The 22,333-nt window shown below is 42.3% G+C and overlaps 1 protein-coding gene across 5 annotated transcripts in view; it reads right to left on the reverse strand.

The window, feature by feature from the left end:
- STAG1 (STAG1 cohesin complex component) overlaps window positions 1-22,333 on the reverse strand; it is a 995,019-nt gene that overhangs the window by 544,797 nt on the left and 427,889 nt on the right. For all 5 annotated transcript variants that reach the window (XM_069213542.1, XM_069213540.1, XM_069213544.1 and 2 more), the window contains 3 exons: window positions 11,791-11,889; window positions 10,445-10,524; window positions 6,744-6,851 (listed from right to left, as the gene is read on the reverse strand). In XM_069213542.1, the coding sequence (XP_069069643.1) occupies window positions 6,744-6,851; window positions 10,445-10,524; window positions 11,791-11,889 (287 nt within the window). The remainder of the gene's footprint in view (window positions 1-6,743; window positions 6,852-10,444; window positions 10,525-11,790; window positions 11,890-22,333) is intronic.

A 22,333-nucleotide genomic window follows, 5' to 3' on the forward strand; every position in this document is an offset into this window, starting at 1 on the left:
TTCTGCGACAACCGGTACTCTCGGACTCCTCTCCTGACCACAAGCGTGCTCCCTGGAACACTGGTGGTGGACCAAAGTGACCCAGACTGCCCAAAGGTCCAGCTGTCCAAATTTGGTGGAAGTAAGAGCTTGCCTCCCCATGCTCTGACAGTACCCCTGTGCACAGCATCTTCTGCAGCTCCTTGGACTTCTATGCACTTCTTCCAAAAGTTCTTTGTGCACAGCATAGCCCAGGTCCCTAGCACTTCATCCTGCGACGCACAAGTCTCTGGGTTGTTCTTCGGCGGCGTGGGACCCTCCAGTGTAGTGCTGCAACGATCGCACTTTGCATCATCTTTGTCGCCGCGTTCTGGGACTCCCGTGGGTGCTGCCTGGTCTTCTGAGGGCTCTCTAGAGTGCTGGGAGCCCCCTCAGTCCGAGTGAAACCCCCCCCAGGCCCTCCTGGGTCCAGGCAGCTCCTCTAAGGCACAAACGGCGTACATCCAACAACTCGATGTGGGACATCTCCTGCACCAAGCAGGAACCTGCAGCCATTTTCTGTGGTGCACCTCTGTACTTTTCTTCTGACCGGAGAATCCACTTTTGCAACTTACTCTCGGTTGGCAGGGGCTCCTGTCCTTCCTGGACTCTTCAACTTCTGGATTTGGTCTCCTGGTCCAGGAATCCATTGTTTGTTGCTTACAGTCTTGCTTGGTTCTTGCATAATCCTTTATCACGACTTGTGTGTCCTGAGAAAACTTGCTGTACTTTACTGCTGCTTTCCTGGGCTCTGGGGTGGGGTACTTTACTTACCTTTGGTGTTTTCCTACACTCCCAGAGCTCCTCTACACTACAGTTGCACGGGGGGAATTCGGCATTCATATTCCACTATTTTAGTATATGTTTGTGTTGCCCCTAGGCCCATTGCAATCCATTGTATTTTTTTTTTTTACTGTTTGCACTATTCTATGACTGTTTACTTGCCTGATTTTGGTTACAAGTGTATATATTGTGTATAATACTTACCTCCAGAAGGAGTGTTGCCTCGAAGATATTTTTGGCCTTGTGTCATTAAAATAAAGTACCTTTATTTTTGGTAACACTGAGTATTGTCGTTTATTGTGTATAAGTACTGTGTAACTATAGTGGTATTGCAGGAGCTTTGCATGTCTCCTTGTTGGCCAAAAGGGCCTTCACCGCCTAATGCAAAGCAACTATATGGAGGTCACAAAATTACTTCAAGCAAGGTGGCAGGTGCAATAGGTTGAAAAGGAATGGCAGGGCGCAACCCAGTTGGACAATCTAAAGGACCCAACTGTCAGATGTGATGTTCCGTCACCCCTGTAAGAAGTGGCTGACACAGATTTCTAAAAGATGGCTGTATGCCAGTAAGGGCGCAATAAAGAGGTTTAGAAGTTATGGCCAGAAGGACACTGGTTTGGGATGTATGCTACACATGAAGGGCCTGGTCATTTTCCACTGGGCCCACAACCCAGACCTGGGGAAGGATGAGAGGCCTGTTGTGTGGGCATGACACTGCTGATACACCAGGTGCCAGGAATATCCCTAAAAAGGCTTATTTGTTCTGGGGAGAGGGGGTGGAGGAATGGGCTGGGCAAGGGTATATTGGTACAGTGTTGGAGTCAAAGATTTTGAGTACTGGCCTAGACAAATTTGGCTTAGAGTCAGATGCCACCATAGGTTGTGGGGTTTTGGATTTAAACTACAGGGTTCAGGGGTTTAATAGTGGAATTTTTTTGTGAACATGCATACGTAGCGATGAAGTTGATTGTAAGAGTTAAACGCACATATCCTTAACTGAGCAGTGGGTTCAGAGTCCAATATACACCTTGTGGGTTTTCACCAGGCATTAAATGATCTGCGGATCATTTTGGAGAAATTGTTGCTACCCACACCAAACACTGTTTACTCAGAATCAGAAACATCTTTATTTGCAGCATTTCAGCTGCATAAAAGAATAAACAAACATACAGGAACCACACATCCATAATAAAAGAAACCTTGGTTAACAATAATAAAAATCATCAGCCAAAGGACAGTTTACATGACGCCCCTGGTAGCGCCCTCAAATCCCTCGTGGTAAAGTCTAACTTCCTGATGTTGAATAAGGTCAAAGAGTCTATGGGGGGGTGGGGAGAGGGGGTTGGCCACGACTTTTATGGGCCCTCACTGCACTTTTACAATAGATTGTGCTATATATATAGAACTTCTAGGCGCTAGAGTGGCTGATTTCAAGGTTGCATTTACTGGTTTCAGCGACCATGCCCAGGTGTGTTGGAAGATAATGGAGAGTGGAGGTTTGGCACATTCGAGGGTGGGATTTAGGCTTATCTTTTCCAGAAAAATTGATTCACGGTTTAGTGGGAGAAAGTGGATAGGTCTGATCTGATGAATACGGTGCATCACAGTAATCAGGTTGAAGTTTCAACATATTTGGATGAGGGAGCTAATGCTTCACAGATTATGGCTGCCTATTCAGGTATTACATTGACATGGGCACAGCTAAATCTTGTTCCTTGGGCTAGTTTGTTTCAGCTTGCACAAAAACCCTCTATAATCTACACACGATCCTACTTAGTTAACCCAGAGATGATGCCCCCAACAGGGAGGCAAGGGCGGCTTATACAAAAGCCCATGGCTTAAAGATTAAGGAGAGTGCTGTGGAGTCTCTTCAAATCGCTAGCCTTAACAAGGACTGGACAGCCTTCTGAAGGGTGATTAATGTCACTTATTTTGGGTAAGATGTAGACCCCTTTATAGATATACACATTCAGCCCTCCTCTGGGGCGAAGCACTTTTCCACTGTATATTGCAGCTTACGTAAACGTTCTCCTCTTTTGGATAGAGTGGGGATTAAAGGTGGGCAAGGTGATAGACTGATCCATATGGAAGAGGATCATCACCTTTGGCTGGAAAGTTGCTTTATTTTCCAGGACAAGTCTAAACGGAAAGAATTATGTAAACAGTGGAAGAACACTTAAGTCCTGCACCTCACTTGTGTCTCACCGAAGTCACAACCACCAGCAAAATCGGTTTTCGCTGTTAGCAACTGCAGCAAGTGTGGAGGGGATCAAACCAAGCACCCGTAAGGTAATAACAAGGTTCAAATTCCACTGCCTGAAAAACTAATCCTGAATTTCCAGGATCCTCTGGGGAGGAGGGAAGACTTGGATGTTGTATCCACTACTAGCCCCATGCACAGGAGGCGTTGAAATGGCTGCAGGTGAGCTTTAGGCACATGGACAGAAAAGCCCAGATCAAACCGTAGGGCTTCTGTTTGCTGCAAGTGATGTGATTCCCTCTGCAATAATTCAGTTTGAGCAGCCATTCATCCACAAACGGCAATACTGGCATCACTGACCTTCTGAGATGGGCCTCATCCACTGCCATCACCTTTAAGATTTGTGTTGCTGATGTAAGCCCAAAAAGGAGAACTGCAAACTGGTAACAAGTGGACCCACCACTTTGAAGCACAAGTACGTCCTGGGCACCTGCAGGATCTATATAGGCAAGTACACATTCTCAATGTCAAGACACCACACTGTGCTAATTTCTTTAGCATGAAAAGTAACTCTTCCTTCTTTCTGTAGCAAGGCTGCCACCTCCGGCTGTAGTATGCTCAGGTAATCATCCTGCTGAAGAGACTACTTGGGGTGGGTGGGTGGGTGGTTGGTGGGATGCTGGGTACGGCAGGCTCTGACATTACCTATGTCTTTATACTGGCACAGAAAGGGGTTTTGCTGATGCTGACACAGCTGACCTGGCTGACACTGCTTTTACAACTTCAAAAGGGATGAAAGTCCTTAGAGGAGGACTGCAATCCCAGGGATCTGACTGTTGCTCTTCTGGCCTTAAAGCCTGCATCCATCTGGTCCCCAAAACTATGCCCAGCAAATGGCATATACCTAGTAGGGATTTCGGTATGTCCACTGAAACTCCAGTTGAGCCCAGCCAAGCACGACTGAAGAGCCACCAATGACCCCCATTGTCCTTGCTACAATATTGCCAGAATTCAACCTCATTTTAATTATTCGCTTGGAAGTAGTGTGAGCATTCTGAATCACCTCAGCGAAATGATCGCAAGATGGTCAGGCATACTGGGCAAGACCATGGTAGCCTTGTCCCATAGAGCATGGTAGTAATAGTCTAGTAGGCATGCAGTATTGAGAGAAAACAATGTCAAGCAGCCTTAAAAGAAGACCCTAATGCCTACTCTTTTCCAATTTCTTTTAGTCTCTAGCTGGTGGATGGGTAGGGATGGTCCCTGGGATTAGCTTAGTTGTAAAGGAGAGTTGCACAATCAAATTTTCTGTGGAAGGTGGACCAAGAGGAACACTGAGGACCCAGGTACCAGCTTGTAGCACGTATGTGTTGCTCAGTTGACAGCAGGGGCTGCAGTTGGTTTTGCCCTTGTCTCTTTAACCAACTGCAGCAGAGCTCTACTGAATGGCAGTAGCAGTGTTGAGGAAGTTGTCACTGACTAGAGAACTTAAGTTAGGATGTCTGTCCTAATTTCAACCAAGGAAAGGGTAAATACAACATTTGAGCAGCTATTTTTAGGATTGAAGGAAATGATCCCATCTTTGCTGGGGCAGGGCCTGGGAAGGTCTCTCTCTATATCCGGAGATATGTCAATCCCATTTGCATCCTGTGGGGCCAAAAGATCTCCAAAGGAAGGAGAAGATGGCCTTCATCTTGTGAGCCATCAGAGAGGCTAAACTCTGAGTCCATGCCACATAGATCATGTATCATATCCCAGTATTATTGGTGATCACCACAACCCAATCTATACTGCTCTTCAAGAAGATGCTGGGCCTCCATTCTGTCAGGTTGGCATTTAACTGGGACCACCAGGATTACTTGGAGCGGACGGGGAGGTGGTAGAAGCAGTAGAGGTGGAGGTAGACCTGGAGTCTTTCAGTGCCAGATTGAGTGGATGAGCCAGTGGGTGGGGTACCAAGACATCCTAGGGCACCAGTAAAGGATGCAACTGTGTTATCAGGGGACCGGTCCTCTGGGGATGTCGGCAATAAGACTGCGTCTGCCACTGCTGGAGACAGTGGCGTCAAGGTCAGTGCCAAAAGACTGAGCTGGGAGGAGACTCATGGCTGAATCTTCACCGGTTAATGATTCGGACGAGGAAACCGGAGGGGACATTGGAGATCCAGATCAAAACATAGGTCTGCAACCTCCCCTGGAAGAAACATGCAACTTAGGAGTCTTCCTTTTGTCACTAGAGGACCTAGTTGAGGGAGAGAAGCAGGAGACAGAATGGAATCTGGTGCCAGCTCTGGATTGGCACCTACTATTGCAGTCATCTCTGTCCATAAAAAGTTTGGCCACCCTCTCCTTTACTGCCTTTTGGTTCTTCCAGAGGCCCAGGTCACTGGAGGACAAATCGTGTCTGGGAACTGGACATGAGACATATAAGGTGATGGGAGGAATGCTGGCAATCATTCAGGGTAGCATTCAACCCATTGTTCTTTTGCCCACCATGTCCGCCTCTGCTTGGACCCAGCCAGGTACAAATTAGTCTTGACCCTGCACCAACAGGAACAGGTTAGCCCAGACAGCCAAACCAGGACCTCTGTAAACCGAACTTAAGACTGATTCACCCTGATTGGGGCTCATCATACGTGACCCCATGATCATTCTGCCATAGTATCCAAGCTATACCACACTGATGAGACCTAAGTATGGCAAAATCAGTCTGGGGCTGCTTGTGATCTCTTCTGGAGGGGGCCTTGTCTGGAAGTTTGAGATTGACAGTTTCCAGAGGGAGCAGGGTTGTTACTGATTTGCATAAGGTAGGCCTTATTCTAGAATGGCAAGGTGGACAAACACAAGGGACTGAAATGCAACTAAAGTGATTAGTTCAAGCGTTACATTACTTTGTTGTTGCTGTCACCATAAACAGTTATCACGTGGCTCTGATGGTTTTCACACCCAAGGCAGGGGTTAAACTTGGGAGTTATTGATTCCCTCGGATGGATGATGTCTCATTGTATAATAATGCTTTGGAGCGGTGAAAAAATCACCTCAGAAACTGAACAGAGGTTATGGCACTGAAGCATCCTCTATACGGCACCTATGATGTCACCATGGCGTCAACACACTGCTACCAGGAGAGCTATGTCATGTGTTTCGGGATCCAGTGTGGCACCTGGGATATTTAGAGGTTGGAAATCTGTAGGTAGAAGTATAAACCAGAAAATTACCATGTAAAAAAAAAAAAAAAAAATTCATTCAGCACAAACCAAAGACTACTTAGAAACCAATACTTCTTTATCCGCATATTTTAAGATTTTCCATCTCTCTAAACTGTGATGATATTGCAAAGCAGCATACTACAGAAAAGCCCATGCTGGAGACTAACTCATTTTAACCTATTTAAGAACTCTGGTCTAAAAATAGACTGATTACTGTCTGTGGATGCACATGCACCAACAACTAGTGCTTAACAACTATAAAGGTCTACATTTACAAAAGTTCTGCTTCTTGTTGGATAGCTGACAACAACTATATGCAATGTGACCCATTACTATCCTATACTAAAGATTCTAATTCTAAAGAAAGTAGCAGAAAAGCATGAGATATTCCAGCTGAAATGGAAAAACTCTGACACAACCTCAGTGAGAAGAAAATGTGACCATACTAAACAGCATTTACAAGAACTGTTAACCACTGAAGTCTGTTCAAATAGGACTAGAAGCAGCAAATTTAGATGAGTCATTTTCACTTACTTTTTGTGAAGAAACTCCCCTGCGGCTACAGCCACAGGCCGGTGTGCAGAATACACTAAGTGGTACACATTCTCACAGTCTTCATTAGATAGGGCCTCTTCACTTCCACTGAAAAAGTCAGAAATCAATACCTGAACCAAAAGAAATTGCTTATTTCAGTTCTTCCACCACCTCCCTCTAATAAACTACTGCAAGTTTGAATCCTTTTTTTAAAGTTTATACAGACAGGAATTATGACTTACCTGTGGCTATTGCGGTCCTGAATTGGCATCTTTCATGTTTAAACATGCTTTCTTAAGTTACACAACTGTCGAATTGAGGAATCTCAAATATTTTTTTGGTTAGCACTTTCATTTTTGTAGACTACTACAAATGGCTAACGATGTAAACAGCAGCAACTAACCAAATTCTGAGGGAAGTCTGGAGTGCTATTATAACTTTCATAAATAACACTGGAGACTGAAAGGTTAGATACTTTCAACCTCATTTTTATATAGGTATCTGGATTAACACTCCATGTTGTCATTTATTGGAAAGATCCAGGAACATTTTTAAGGGCAACCTAAAATGACATGAAACACATGGCTATCTAAAGACCTTTATTAAATTTACACTTAAGTAATAAATATTGAAATTCAGAATTAAGCTTACCCAAAACACTGATTAAAAGTGTTTACTTTCTTCCTTTTATCAGGAGTGCAGGAGCCTCACACAAGACATTTTCCAATGTTACTTAAAGCAGGCACCTGCTCCTATCACGTGTAGTGCACTATGTGACAGTCACTTCATTTGAAGAATACGTTAGATGAAAGCACTTGAGCACAATAGCATATCTATTCTCCTGGATTTAATGGGGGTCAGGCATATTAATTTTAATTAAGCTATCCATGTTGAAGAACAAGGACTACAATTAAGCAAGTTTTGTTATTCCATATTGGGATCTTCATTTCCGTTCATTATTAAGGAGACATAATGCTGGTCATTCATTGTACTAAAGATGTGCAAGTCTGGGGAAAGGAGTAAAACAAGTGCCGGCTATTAAGCAACCAAGTTTGACAGACCAGCTCCACTAATGGTTTTGGGGTGAGTAAGTGTAACTGCTTAGCAAAGGCACGCAGTGATTCCTAAGTGCCCATTCTACGTGGACAGATATCTCTTGAAATCAGCAATGGTTGACTTGCCATTATCGAATATACTGCAGGTCTATGTAAAAAGGTTTGCATGCCCCTTTTTATAGTTTGAGGGGATGCACTATACTTTACAAATGAAAATGGAAGACGTTTCAGTAGAAAAACCTGAACAAGAATGACTATAGTTAAAATGTGTTTTCCTAAATCCTCCAACGTCTTGTGTTCTCACTATACTAAGAACATTTCACTGCATGGGTTTAATGAAACTTCTCTGCTGTTGAGGTAAGCTTAGGGAAAATCCAAACAATGGTATAGATTGTTTGGCTTGCATGGAAAGTCAAAGTATGCTATCATGGAAAGAACAATGAGTTCTGAGGGGGAGACACTGTATTAAGGAAATAATTGCAGGCATCTTGCTCACCATTTCAGCCAATGTAATTATTAATAAGGGCCCAAATAAATGTTGCATGGTACTAGCAGGGTGCAAGCTTTGTATTCTGAAAGCATCCTTAACTGTGCAATTAAGAGTTAATCTCCACAGAATGGGGACTAACTCTGCAGCCACTATTTATCAATGTCTTACTGGGAACAAATTCGATTGGCAGAAATGGAAATACATTTTTTAAGAACAATAATGGACATGAAAATAAAAACCAACGCACAGCCAGCGACAAATATTTTTTTTAAGCACTTCCTCGTGTTATACCCCAAGGATCAAATGCTGACAGCCGAAACAGGTCAACACTTTCACAAGAGAGGTTCCAATCAAGGAAGTACAAAAATAATTTGAATCATCCAGTGTTTAAAAAAGGGTCTGTAAAATGATGCAGTTTCTTGGTCTTTACTCTGATTGGAAAGAACTCCGTTTGTATCTTGGACAATTAACAAGGACACCTCTTCTTTAAACTGAATACAAGGACTGTGCAATAAGAGAACGAATTAGTTCATACATGCCTTTATTGATGTGGTACAACTGAGTAATAAATTGCTCAAGGAACAGGCAATTATCCACAGTCCTGATGATTAATCCTAATTCTAACGTAGTGCACTAAATGAGTGGATACTAGCAGTAAACTTGGAGAACACAGCCAGAAATGTAGATTCTACTCTGCTTAATGTCAAACATGCATCTTCTGTTATTTTATGGCAGACTGGCACATGCTGTGTAATTATGCCATACTGGTGTGCACTTTCTGGTGGGATTATGTTGAAGGTAAACCTTTTTTACTCCGCAATGATCTTGTCTTTCCTGTCCACTGACCATCTGGCAAATGTTTCAAAAGCCTTATACTCTGAAGCACCACTATTTTTTGCAGTCAAGCCAAAAAAAAAAAAAAAATCATTGCTGAATTTCATCCCAGCTATAAAGCAAAATTTTATTTGGAACGAAGTTTTTCTCTACTAAATGACATTTGTTCTTCAAGGATGTCTAGTTTCACACACAGATACTGTAGCCTTCTTTGTGTTGGGTTCTACGAGGGCATTTTTTACAAGTTTGTTATGGAAGAGGTTTCTGCCTGACAATCATTCAAGAAATATATGTTTTTCTTAGATTATCCCACACTACCATGCAGGAAGTAGAGAGGAGGATAGAAGCCATTCTATCACGGAGATGGCCAAGAAACTATGCTTCAGAGGAGGGACAGACAAGTTCGGACAAGTAAATCCATAAAATGAGAAGCCAGCAAAGTGCCAATAAAGCCAACCAATGGTATGCAATGGGAGGGCAGAGAGCCCCTGTAAGGGCTTGGTAAGCCCACATTAGGTCCTTTGCAACCAGCTAGTCAGCAGCATCTAGAAGGCTCAATTTACAAAATGATTGGTTCTTCAGCATCTGAATGTATAAGAGATTCAATGCTGCAAACATTTATATCCCAGCTAAAGTACAGGTTCCCAAGGAAGACCTACGGTGTACAGTCAAGTAAACATAATGCACTAAAACGGAATACAGATGAACACACATTACGATATGTGGAACCAACAATTTCCATTGGCAACATGAATTGTTATACCACTACAACATATATTATTTTTACATGAATGTTATCACAATGAAAACATTAGATTATCCAAGCCTGTTCACTGTCGTTATTGTGACCAAACCATCACATTTCTGTAGACGTTACACGTAGTAAAGCCTGGCTTTGTTCCGTTTATTGCCATACTATAGCTACCAAACGCCACCACAAAAGGGTTGAAATGCACACCAACTATTAAACGACAAAGTAAATAATATTGAGCAAACAGGAGGTGCAATATAATTGCACCAATGTAAACGTCATACGATTAATTGTGATGATTTAATGAATATACATCTTTTCGAAAACTAATTTATCAACAAGATGCCTCTATATGCTGCATAAAATTGTGGTAATTGGTAAACTAAAGTGGCTGATGGACAGTTAATAAAACAGTTTGTACCATGGAATTTTTGCTGACCCCAATTTTTCCTCCCTACGGAATACTTTGAGCAAGAATTTTCTTTTATTGTGCATCATAGACTGATCCACCTTTTTCCCCCATCACATTGAGAAATAAGTTTGGTTCTAAGGACTGAATGAAACAACTCACTGAAGAATGAGAGTAACCAATCGAATGGCTTCAACAGCAACGTCATACTCTTTATCAAGGGTCATTGATACAATGCGGTCCTGTTGGAAGAAAAATGCAACATGTTACACAACATTCAAATTCATCCAAGTGGTAAATGAGCAGTTTGATAACAAAGGCAATCATTAATTAATATCAACTTACACACTGCCATCACCAAACTCCAATCCAGTGAGAAGCTTGTTGGGTTTGCACTTATTTATAGCTAAACATTTTCACCAGGTTTTAGAAACTGACTTACGTGGTACTTTGGAAGGTCTGCAATGTTTTTACTCCTTAGTGACAATTTGTATGAGGAGAATCCTGGGTTGAAAGAAACCAAGGGCGCAGGGGCTGTGAAGAGTGACTTAGCAGAATTATTTTTTGCAGTGAAGATACAGTCTTCCTATGGGTTTCTGTGAAGCAAGTAGAGTTTTTACCTCTTACCTCTTATATCTTTCTTACACCTCTTACGTATTCAGTAGAATGGGCAACACAATGTTTTCGGTTATGTTTGAACAGGTGATAAATCTACATGCTCTTAAGAAATGAGCTGTGTTGTACCATGTGTTCCTATATGTCTGTTGCTTTCCTACTCCTCTGTGGATTTAAGATCTTGGAAGGAAAAGGATGACTGAGAATGAGTAGTTCTTGCAGTTACATTAATTGGTGAAAGTTGGCTAACCAGGGAGATTGCATGTGTTTCTATTAGGGGCATGTATATTCTTGCTAACTCATCTGAATTCAATACTATAAGATATTTGGTGTCTGCGGATTTAGAGCACACCAATGTTCTTTAAAAAGATAAATTCTGAGTTTAATGAAACAAGTTTGGAGTATCACATATGAAAAACATCTTTAATTGTTCTTGAAGAGCTAAAAAAACAAAAACGCTGAAGCCGAAATTAGCATATGCCACAAGCAGCAGGCAAAAAAGAACTTGCAAACTATCAATGGCTTAAAGACCACAGTCACTAGCTTTATTTTTGTGTATGAAAATTTCCCCAATGATAAGTTACTTACAAAAAAATAAGTGATTTTTTAATGGAAAATAACCACCACACAGTCTCTCCTTATTCTGTTCACATAAACAAATGTAACCTATATCTGAAAATTCATCTTTTAGATTTTGGGGATTTGCCTGCAGTACTGGGAAGAATATGTTATACAAAATTTTAATACCACGTTCAAACTAAAAAAAACTCCAGTTGTGTAGTTTACCATACTCCAAATTGAGCCCCAAAATCTTCTTGTTTTAGTTACTGGGGCACTAATAAAATAACCTTAAAAATAACAGCCTAACGTTATTGTATCATTCTTTAGCTTACCTTGAATCGGTTAGTAAAAAGCTCCAGCTTAGGAAACAGTTCTCTGTTAGTGTATAGGCTCTGGAGTGCTTTCAAACATTTTAACCTCACTTCGCCTTGCTAAATAAAAATAAAAGACTATAAGGTGGAGGCACTTCAAGAAACCATTTACAATGTGTATTTCTATACACATCATACTTTTAAATTGTGTATTTATAACACCAAGCAGCAGCTTTAAATCATTAACTAAAAACAAAGGTTCCCGCTTCAGCACTTCTGACATTTGTTAATAAGTGTATTCAAACTTACATCATTCTTGAATAAGAGCTACCCAATCCAAAATTTCTTTCAAATGCACTTCTGGTAGACAGGCACAAGACAGTTTCAATGACACTCACAATCTGGTGTATTTTGTATTTTTTGTAAATACCAAAATTAACAATCAACGTTGCAGTTTTCCTTAGATGCCCAAGTATTTTATTCACAAAAAGATTTTCAAATACTAAAAATTGCAACAGGTGTAAGTCTCTAAAAATTCCCATTGCCTGAACTACACAAAATAGTCAACATCGATTATACAGTCCACAATATTCAGTGTGCTTATCCCCCAGATTACTTACAAATTGGATTTAGAAGTTGGTCAATTTCTATTCTGGCTGCCTCTAAGTTGAAGAGTCTACTAAACACAAGCCTAAATTGTAGTACATTTCTAAACTAAGGAAATGGTAATTGGTGTATATTGCCCAAAAATGCTCTTAAACTTACTTGTTATTAAGAGAAAATTACAATCATTCAAAAAGAAAATATTGTGTAAAGTGTCTACAATTTGTAAATTCATAGCTGCATAACCAATATTTTGTTTGACTTGCAGCTGAGGCAAAACGATTTTCATAGGCTCAGAATGGTGTTACACAGCCTAGAAGCCACACTTAAATTTAATTGTCATTGTGTGCTTACCATTCTCGACTTAAAGTTAGAAAATGATACACCAATCATTTGGCGTAGCAAACTACAGAAACTTAAATAAAATTGTGAGGTCAAACACGACACATGGTTAACCACCATATGTCAATGATTTGCAATACTCAGGCAGTTTATTGATAGCACTGCTTTTGATACATATGTACTAAGTCGGGGTTGCAAACTAATTACACCAAAAAATAACTAAGATCCACTGAAAAACCACACTTACAACTGAGTTATGGTTCTGGCTCATATGTGCAAAGCCAATTAAATTCACCAATTATGGCTGCCAACGCATAAAACAAGGCATAATTTGCACTGCCCACCATGCACCAATATGCCAATAGTGCAGAAACACAGAAAACTGCTATCAAGAGCATGGTAGGTAGTGTGAGTTACGGTGTGCAGCATGTGTGTTGGCAGCCTTAACTGGTGAATTTAATTAGCCTTTGAACCAGAACTGTAGAACAATTATATATATATATATATATATATATATACACACATACAAAAAACAAAGGAGAACTCTGGGAAGTTCCCAATTTTAGGTGGAGAGCCGCTCTAGTAAGGAGCACCCTGCAACACCAGCGACACTCTAGATTTGCTCACCTCAAATGTCTGCTTATCTAGCAAAGTTTTTAAGCATATGCTTCATTTATGCATCACTCTAACCCTGAAAGAGCCTTGGTTTGACTTATGGATAACACTCAGTATTTCAGTAAAATACACTAATCACATTCCTGAGATGGACATAATAGCATATAACCTTAGTCATGTTCACAGTAACCGTATGAGAAAAGCCAACTCCAAGTGAGACACCTTCCTTCTACATTACTAAATAATCTGCAATGTCCAAAACCTTTAGTCAGTTCAAGAAATAACAGCTTACAGCATTTGTCTATACTTATGTATTACATCTATTTAACATGGGCACATGCCTAGATATCCAATGGCGGTTAATGAATTGCCAACAGGTCCTTTGGCCTAACAGATGTATTAGAACAGGCTTTGGCTTTAAGCCACAAACTAACTTCAAACGCAAACAACTGGAGGGATTTACACCAAATAATGAAAAGCATGCTTTCTGAGTAAGGTTTCTGCCAAATCTGCTATCATTTTGTTTATCTAGTTTGTTTTTATGTATTGCTTCTCAAATCCTCTGCTAATTAACATAGAAAATCAATGTTTTTAGGACCACCCATGCCATTTTTGGTTTTGACCCATCAACCCAAAACTTTCCAAGCAGGAGCTGAGGTGAATGATTTCTTATTTTTTGGAGAAACAAGAATCGTTCTTCCTAGGGAAACTGACCGAACTAAAACTACACTACACCACACCACTACAGATATACGCACATATATACACCTACATATACACACAAATTTGGATAGAAACACTGAGGTAATAAGATTCTGTATTCAGATATTAATAACAAGCAGAGCAGTGCCAATAAGGCTCATGTCTAAAATGTGCGGGCTAAGCTAAAGACTTGGCAAGCAGTAAATTGTAACGTACCGGACAGTCATCTCAGAATGATTTTTCTTAATAGAAAAAAACGCTTCTGTGATGATCGCCAGTGTGTCATGAAGCGCTCACATACGTAGGTGTATGTATGACAACCAGAGAAATATTTATAAGGTAAGGATTATGCATGAAAATGTGACCATCTAAGCTGTGCCATGTTTCACTTATTTTGAAATCCAGGACTTTATCTGTTTCAACCTGCCGACTGAAAGGAATTTAAGATTACAGGTATTACTTCTACAAAATAGCCATCAACAAAGTGGTTAAAGGAAGCACAACATTTGTCAAGGCTATTTAAGCACTGCCTCTCCACTGTCAGATCCAGGACTAACTAGCAGAAAATAAATTCTCCAACAGAAAGCTAAACAAAAATCGGAACCCACATCAACTCTCGTAACCAGCTTTACCTGGCTCTTGCACAACAAAATCAAATACATTTTCAAAACCCTCTAAGGCGCTGGACAGATTCCACCATCCCCACTCCACTAAAAAACATACAATGACCCAAGTCTTTGCACCTCCTTATCCACCTACCTTTCTTTTGAAAAATCATTAAGAAAGCAGTCTCCACTCAACTGTAATAAAAAATAAAAATGGGAACCTTCTCCGGAACTACCTATCTGGCATCAAACCACACTGCAGCTTGGAGACTGCTACCCTCCTAGTAACAGACAATGCATTGCACATCAAGATTAAAAAATAAACAAAACAGTCGACTGGCTCTTAAACCTCCTGGTCTTTAACAGCTGAGCACCAAATATTTATATAATATACACCCTGGAAAGGTATTCCATCTACATAGACTAAAAAGTATAGTCTGATCATAATATTCTGGTCAAAATATTTTAACTACAAGAAAATTGTGCATAAAAGTTTTGATTGTATTTTGATTTTTACTAGTTACTTTCATGCTTTTAACTAGGGTAGTTTGTGTTGCATCATTTTGCGTGTATATATATATATATATATATATATATATATATATATATATATATATATATATATGTGTGTAACGCACACTCGGGAAGTCAAAAGCTGGTAATAAAATTACCAGCTTTTGACTTCCCCATTGTGCGTTACTGTTGAAAAGTTTTGAATTTTCCCATTGTGCGTTACTGTTGAAAAGTTTTGAATTTTGTATGGATATTAACCGGAGTGCTCTGCCGGTTTTTACGCACCACCCCTCGAGGGCCGCTGTGAGCCATTGAGTGAGCAGTTTCTGTTGAGAGAGATATATATATATATATATATATATATATATATATATATATATATATAAAATTTATGTTATTAAAAAAGGTTTTTGAAATGTATATTTTTTTCGAGTTTTTTAGTTTTAAATATTTCAGAATGTTAAAATTATGCATTACATCTTGAGTAATAGGTTCTTTGGGGATTAGTCATCTATCTTTTTTAAATTAGATATTTATTGTAATGAAAATGTCACTTACCCAGTGTACATCTGTTCGTGGCATCAGTCGCTGTAGATTCGCATGTTTTGCATAGCTCGCCATCTGGTGTTGGGCCGGAGTGTTACAAGTTGTTTGTCTTCGAAGAAGTCTTTCGAGTCACGGGACCGAGTGACTCCTCCTTTTGTCTCCATTGCGCATGGGCGTCGACTCCATCTTCGATTGTTTTTCCCCGCAGAGGGTGAGGTAGGAGTTGAATTGTAGTAATAGTGCCCATGCAATGGAGTGACTAAGTATGTACCTATTTAAGGTTGAGATGATACATATACAAATAGTTGAAGGTAACTTCCAAACTGCTACAGGCTCCCGGGGAGGCGGGTGGGCACATGCGAATCTACAGCGACTGATGCCACGAACAGATGTACACTGGGTAAGTGACATTTTCAGTTCGATGGCATCGGTCGCTGTAGATACGCATGTTTTGCATAGACTAGTAAGCAGTTATCTCCCCAAAAGCGGTGGCTCAGCCTGTAGGAGTGGAAGTAGTTTGAAATAATGTTCTTAATACGGCTTGACCTACTGTGGCTTGTTGTGCGGATAACACGTCTACACAGTAGTGCTTGGTGAATGTGTGAGGCGTAGACCATGTGGCTGCCTTACATATTTCTTGCATTGGGATGTTTCCTAGAAAGGCCATGGTAGCACCTTTCTTTCTGGTTGAGTGTGCCCTTGGTGTAATGGGCAGCTGTCGTTTAGCTTTAAGGTAGCAGATTTGGATGCATTTAACTATCCATCTGGCTATACCTTGTTTTGATATTGGGTTTCCTGCATGAGGTTTTTGAAATGCAATAAATAGTTGTTTAGTCTTTCTGATGTTCTTTGTTCTGTCAATGTAATACATTAATGCTCTTGACATCTAATGTATGTAGTGCCCTTTCAGCTACGGTATCTGGCTGTGGAAAGAACACTGGAAGTTCCACTGTTTGATTTAGATGGAACGGTGAAATAACCTTTGGCAAAAATTTAGGATTAGTCCTTAGGACGACCTTATTCTTGTCTAGTTGTATAAAAGGTTCTTGTATTGTAAACGCCTGAATCTCGCTTACTCTTCTTAGGGAAGTAATGGCGATGAGAAATGCAACCTTTCAGGTTAGGAACTGTATTTCGCAGGAGTGCATGGGTTCAAAAGGTGGACCCATAAGTCTAGTTAGGACAACATTTAGGTTCCATGAAGGAACAGGTGGTGTTCTTGGTGGTATAATTCTCCTAAGGCCCTCCATGAATGCTTTAATGACTGGTATCTTATATAGGGAAGTTGAATAGGTAGTCTGCAGGTATGCAGATATTGCTGCAAGGTGTATTTTAATGGAAGAGAAAGCCAGGTTAGATTTTTGTAAGTGAAGCAAGTAACCCACTACATGTTCTGGAGTTGTGTGTAATGGTTGTATTTGATTAATATGGCAGTAGAAAACAAACCTCTTCCATTTACTTGCATAGCAGTGCCTGATGGATGGCCTTCTGGCTTGCTTTATGACTTCCATACATTCTTGGGTAAGTTGTAAGTGCCCGAATTCTAGGATTTCAGGAGCCAGATTGCTAGATTCAGCGATGCTGGATCTGGGTGTCTGATCTTTTGGTTGTGTTGTGTCAACAGATCTGGCCTGTTGGGCAATTTGATGTAGGGTACTACTGATAGGTCTAGCAGCGTTGTGTACCAGGGTTGCCTTGCCCAAGTTGGTGCTATTAATATGAGTTTGAGTTTGTTTTGACTGAGTTTGTTTACCAGGTAAGGAAGGAGAGGGAGAGGAGGAAAAGCGTAAGCAAATATCCCTGACCAGTTCATCCATAGGGCATTGCCTTGGGACTGTTTGTGTGGGTATCTGGATGCGAAGTTTTGGCATTTTGCGTTCTCCTTCGTCGCAAACAAGTCTATTTGAGGTGTTCCCCAGAGTTTGAAATAGGTGTTCAGAATTTGGGGGTGAATTTCCCATTCGTGGACCTGTTGGTGATCTCGAGAGAGGTTGTCTGCGAGTTGATTTTGGATCCCTGGTATAAATTGTGCTATTAGGCGAATTTGGTTGTGAATTGCCCAACGCCAAATTTTTTGTGCTAGCAGGCTTAACTGCGTGGAGTGCGTCCCCCCTTGCTTGTTTAGATAATACATTGTTGTCATGTTGTCTGTCTTGACGAGAATGTATTTGTGAACTATTATTGGTTGGAAAGCTTTTAGTGCTTGAAAAACTGCTAGAAGTTCTAGGTGATTTATATGCAGTTTTGTTTGATGTACGTTCCATTGTCCTTGTATGCTGTGTTGATCGAGGTGTGCTCCCCACCCTGTCATGGAAGCATCTGTTGTTATTACGTATTGTGGCACTGGGTCTTGGAAAGGCCGCCCTTTGTTTAAATTTATGTTGTTCCACCACAGAAGCGAGAGATAAGTTTGGCGGTCTATTAACACCAGATCTAGAAGATGACCCTGTGCTTGAGACCACTGTGATGCTAGGCACTGTTGTAAGGGCCTCATGTGCAGTCTTGCGTTTGGGACAATGGCTATGCATGAAGACATCATGCCTAGGAGTTGTAGTACCATCTTTGCTTGTATCCTTTGTGTTGGATACATGCGTTGTATGATGGTGTTGAAATTTTGAATTCTTTGGGGACTTGGAGTGGCTACTCCTTTTGTTGTGTCTATTATGGCTCCTAGGTATTGTTGTACATTGCACGGCAGAATGTTGGATTTCGTGAAGTTGACGGTGAACCCTAGTTTGAAGAGGGTTTGTATGATCTGATTTGAGCACTCTATTAACGAATGGGCCTTGATTAGCCAGTCGTCTAGATATGGGAACACATGTATTTGCTGCCTTCTGATGTGTGCAGCGACTACCGCTAGACATTTGGTAAAGACTCTTGGTGCGGTTGTTAATCCGAAAGGCAGTACCTTGAATTGGTAATGTATTCCTTTGAATACAAACCTTAGGTATTTCCTGTGCGATGGGTGTATTGGTATATGGAAATACGCGTCCTTGAGGTCTAAAGTTGACATGTAGTCGTGTAGTTTTAGCAATGGTAATACTTCTTGTAGTGTGACCATGTGAAAGTGGTCTGATTTGATGAATGTGTTCACTATTCTGAGGTCTAGGATTGGTCTCAGCGTTTTGTCCTTCTTTGGTATCAGAAAGTACAGTGAGTAAACTCCTGTGTTTATTTGTGTGTTTGGCACTAATTCAATTGCATTCTTTTGCAATAGTGCCTGCACTTCTATCTCCAGGAGATTGGAATGATGTTTTGTCAAATTTTTTGCTTTTGGTGGTATGTTTGGAGGGAATTGTAGAAATTCTATGCAATAACCATGTTGGATAATTGCTAGAACCCAAGTGTCTGTAGTGATTTCTTCCCTTGCTTTGTAATAATGACTTATTCTTCCCCCCACTGGTGTTGTGTGGAGGGGATGAGTGACATGTGAGTCACTGCTTAGTAGTAGGGTGTAGGAAGTTGGCTCTGTATGCACTATTTCAAAGTAAGGAATAGTATGCACAGAGTCCAAGGGTTCCCCTTAGAGGTAAGATAGTGGCAAAAAGAGATAATACTAATGCTCTATTTTGTGGTAGTGTGGCTGAGCAGTAGGCTTATCCAAGGAGTAGTGTTAAGCATTTGTTGTACATACACATAGACAATAAATGAGGTACACACACTCAGAGACAAATCCAGCCAATAGGTTTTTGTATAGAAAAATATCTTTTCTTAGTTTATTTTAAGAACCACAGGTTCAAATTCTACATGTAATATCTCATTCGAAAGGTATTGCAGGTAAGTACTTTAGGAACTTCAAATCATCAAAATTGCATGTATACTTTTCAAGTTATTCACAAATAGCCGTTTTAAAAGTGGACACTTAGTGCAATTTTCACAGTTCCTAGGGGAGGTAAGTATTTGTTAGGTTAACCAGGTAAGTAAGACACTTACAGGGCTTAGTTCTTGGTCCAAGGTAGCCCACCGTTGGGGGTTCAGAGCAACCCCAAAGTCACCACACCAGCAGCTCAGGGCCGGTCAGGTGCAGAGTTCAAAGTGGTGCCCAAAACACATAGGCTAGAATGGAGAGAAGGGGGTGCCCCGGTTCCGGTCTGCTTGCAGGTAAGTACCCGCGTCTTCGGAGGGCAGACCAGGGGGGTTTTGTAGGGCACCGGGGGGGACACAAGCCCACACAGAAATTTCACCCTCAGCGGCGCGGGGGCGGCCGGGTGCAGTGCAGGAACAGGCGTCGGGTTCGCAATGTTAGTCTATGAGAGATCTCGGGATCTCTTCAGCGCTGCAGGCAGGCAAGGGGGGGGTTCCTCGGGGAAACCTCCACTTGGGCAAGGGAGAGGGACTCCTGGGGGTCACTTCTCCAGTGAAAGTCCGGTCCTTCAGGTCCTGGGGGCTGCGGGTGCAGGGTCTCTCCCAGGTGTCGGGACTTTGGATTCAAAGAGTCGCGGTCAGGGGAAACCTCGGGATTCCCTCTGCAGGCGGCGCTGTGGGGGCTCAGGGGGGACAGGTTTTGGTACTCACAGTATCAGAGTAGTCCTGGGGTCCCTCCTGAGGTGTTGGATCTCCACCAGCCGAGTCGGGGTCGCCGGGTGCCGTGTTGCAAGTCTCACGCTTCTTGCGGGGAGCTTGCAGGGTTCTTTCAAGGCTGCTGGAAACAAAGTTGCAGCCTTTCTTGGAGCAGGTCCGCTGTCCTCGGGAGTTTCTTGTCTTTTCGAAGCAGGGGCAGTCCTCAGAGGATGTCGAGGTCGCTGGTCCCTTTGGAAGGCGTCGCTGGAGCAGGATCTTTGGAAGGCAGGAGACAGGCCGGTGAGTTTCTGGAGCCAAGGCAGTTGTCGTCTTCTGGTCTTCCGCTGCAGGGGTTTTCAGCTAGGCAGTCCTTCTTGTAGTTGCAGGAATCTAATTTTCTAGGGTTCAGGGTAGCCCTTAAATACTAAATTTAAGGGCGTGTTTAGGTCTGGGGGGTTAGTAGCCAATGGCTACTAGCCCTGAGGGTGGGTACACCCTCTTTGTGCCTCCTCCCAAGGGGAGGGGGTCACAATCCTAACCCTATTGGGGGAATCCTCCATCTGCAAGATGGAGGATTTCTAAAAGTTAGAGTCACTTCAGCTCAGGACACCTTAGGGGCTGTCCTGACTGGCCAGTGACTCCTCCTTGTTTTTCTCATTATTTTCTCCGGCCTTGCCGCCAAAAGTGGGGCCTGGCCGGAGGGGGCGGGCAACTCCACTAGCTGGAGTGTCCTGCTGGGTTGGCACAAAGGAGGTGAGCCTTTGAGGCTCACCGCCAGGTGTGACAATTCCTGCCTGGGGGAGGTGTTAGCATCTCCACCCAGTGCAGGCTTTGTTACTGGCCTCAGAGTGACAAAGGCACTCTCCCCATGGGGCCAGCAACATGTCTCGGTTTGTGGCAGGCTGCTAAAACCAGTCAGCCTACACAGATAGTCGGTTAAGTTTCAGGGGGCACCTCTAAGGTGCCCTCTGTGGTGTATTTTACAATAAAATGTACACTGGCATCAGTGTGCATTTATTGTGCTGAGAAGTTTGATACCAAACTTCCCAGTTTTCAGTGTAGCCATTATGGTGCTGTGGAGTTCGTGTTTGACAGACTCCCAGACCATATACTCTTATGGCTACCCTGCACTTACAATGTCTAAGGTTTTGTTTAGACACTGTAGGGGTACCATGCTCATGCACTGGTACCCTCACCTATGGTATAGTGCACCCTGCCTTAGGGCTGTAAGGCCTGCTAGAGGGGTGTCTTACCTATACTGCATAGGCAGTGAGAGGCTGGCATGGCACCCTGAGGGGAGTGCCATGTCGACTTACTCGTATTGTCCTCACTAGCACACACAAGCTGGCAAGCAGGGTGTCTGTGCTGAGTGAGAGGTCTCCAGGGTGGCATAAGACATGCTGCAGCCCTTAGAGACCTTCCTTGGCATCAGGGCCCTTGGTACTAGAAGTACCAGTTACAAGGGACTTATCTGGATGCCAGGGTCTGCCAATTGTGGATACAAAAGTACAGGTTAGGGAAAGAACACTGGTGCTGGGGCCTGGTTAGCAGGCCTCAGCACACTTTCAATTGTAAACATAGCATCAGCAAAGGCAAAAAGTCAGGGGGCAACCATGCCAAGGAGGCATTTCCTTACACAACCCCCCCCCAAACGAAAGAGGATGAGACTAACCTTTCCCAAGAGAGTCTTCATTTTCTAAGTGGAAGAACCTGGAAAGGCCATCTGCATTGGCATGGGCAGTGCAAGGTCTGTGTTCCACTATAAAGTCCATTCCCTGTAGGGAGATGGACCACCTCAACAGTTTAGGATTTTCACCTTTCATTTGCATCAGCCATTTGAGAGGTCTGTGGTCAGTTTGAACTAGGAAGTGAGTCCCAAAGAGGTATGGTCTCAGCTTCTTCAGGGACCAAACCACAGCAAAGGCCTCCCTCTCAATGGCACTCCAACGCTGCTCCCTGGGGAGTAACCTCCTGCTAATGAAAGCAACAGGCTGGTCAAGGCCATCATCATTTGTTTGGGACAAAACTGCCCCTATCCCATGTTCAGAGGCATCAGTCTGCACAATGAACTGCTTAGAATAATCTGGAGCTTTTAGAACTGGTGCTGAGCACATTGCCTGTTTCAGGGTGTCAAAGGC

The sequence above is a fragment of the Pleurodeles waltl genome, chromosome 11 (assembly GCF_031143425.1).
Source record: "Pleurodeles waltl isolate 20211129_DDA chromosome 11, aPleWal1.hap1.20221129, whole genome shotgun sequence".
Taxonomy (NCBI): domain Eukaryota; kingdom Metazoa; phylum Chordata; class Amphibia; order Caudata; family Salamandridae; genus Pleurodeles; species Pleurodeles waltl.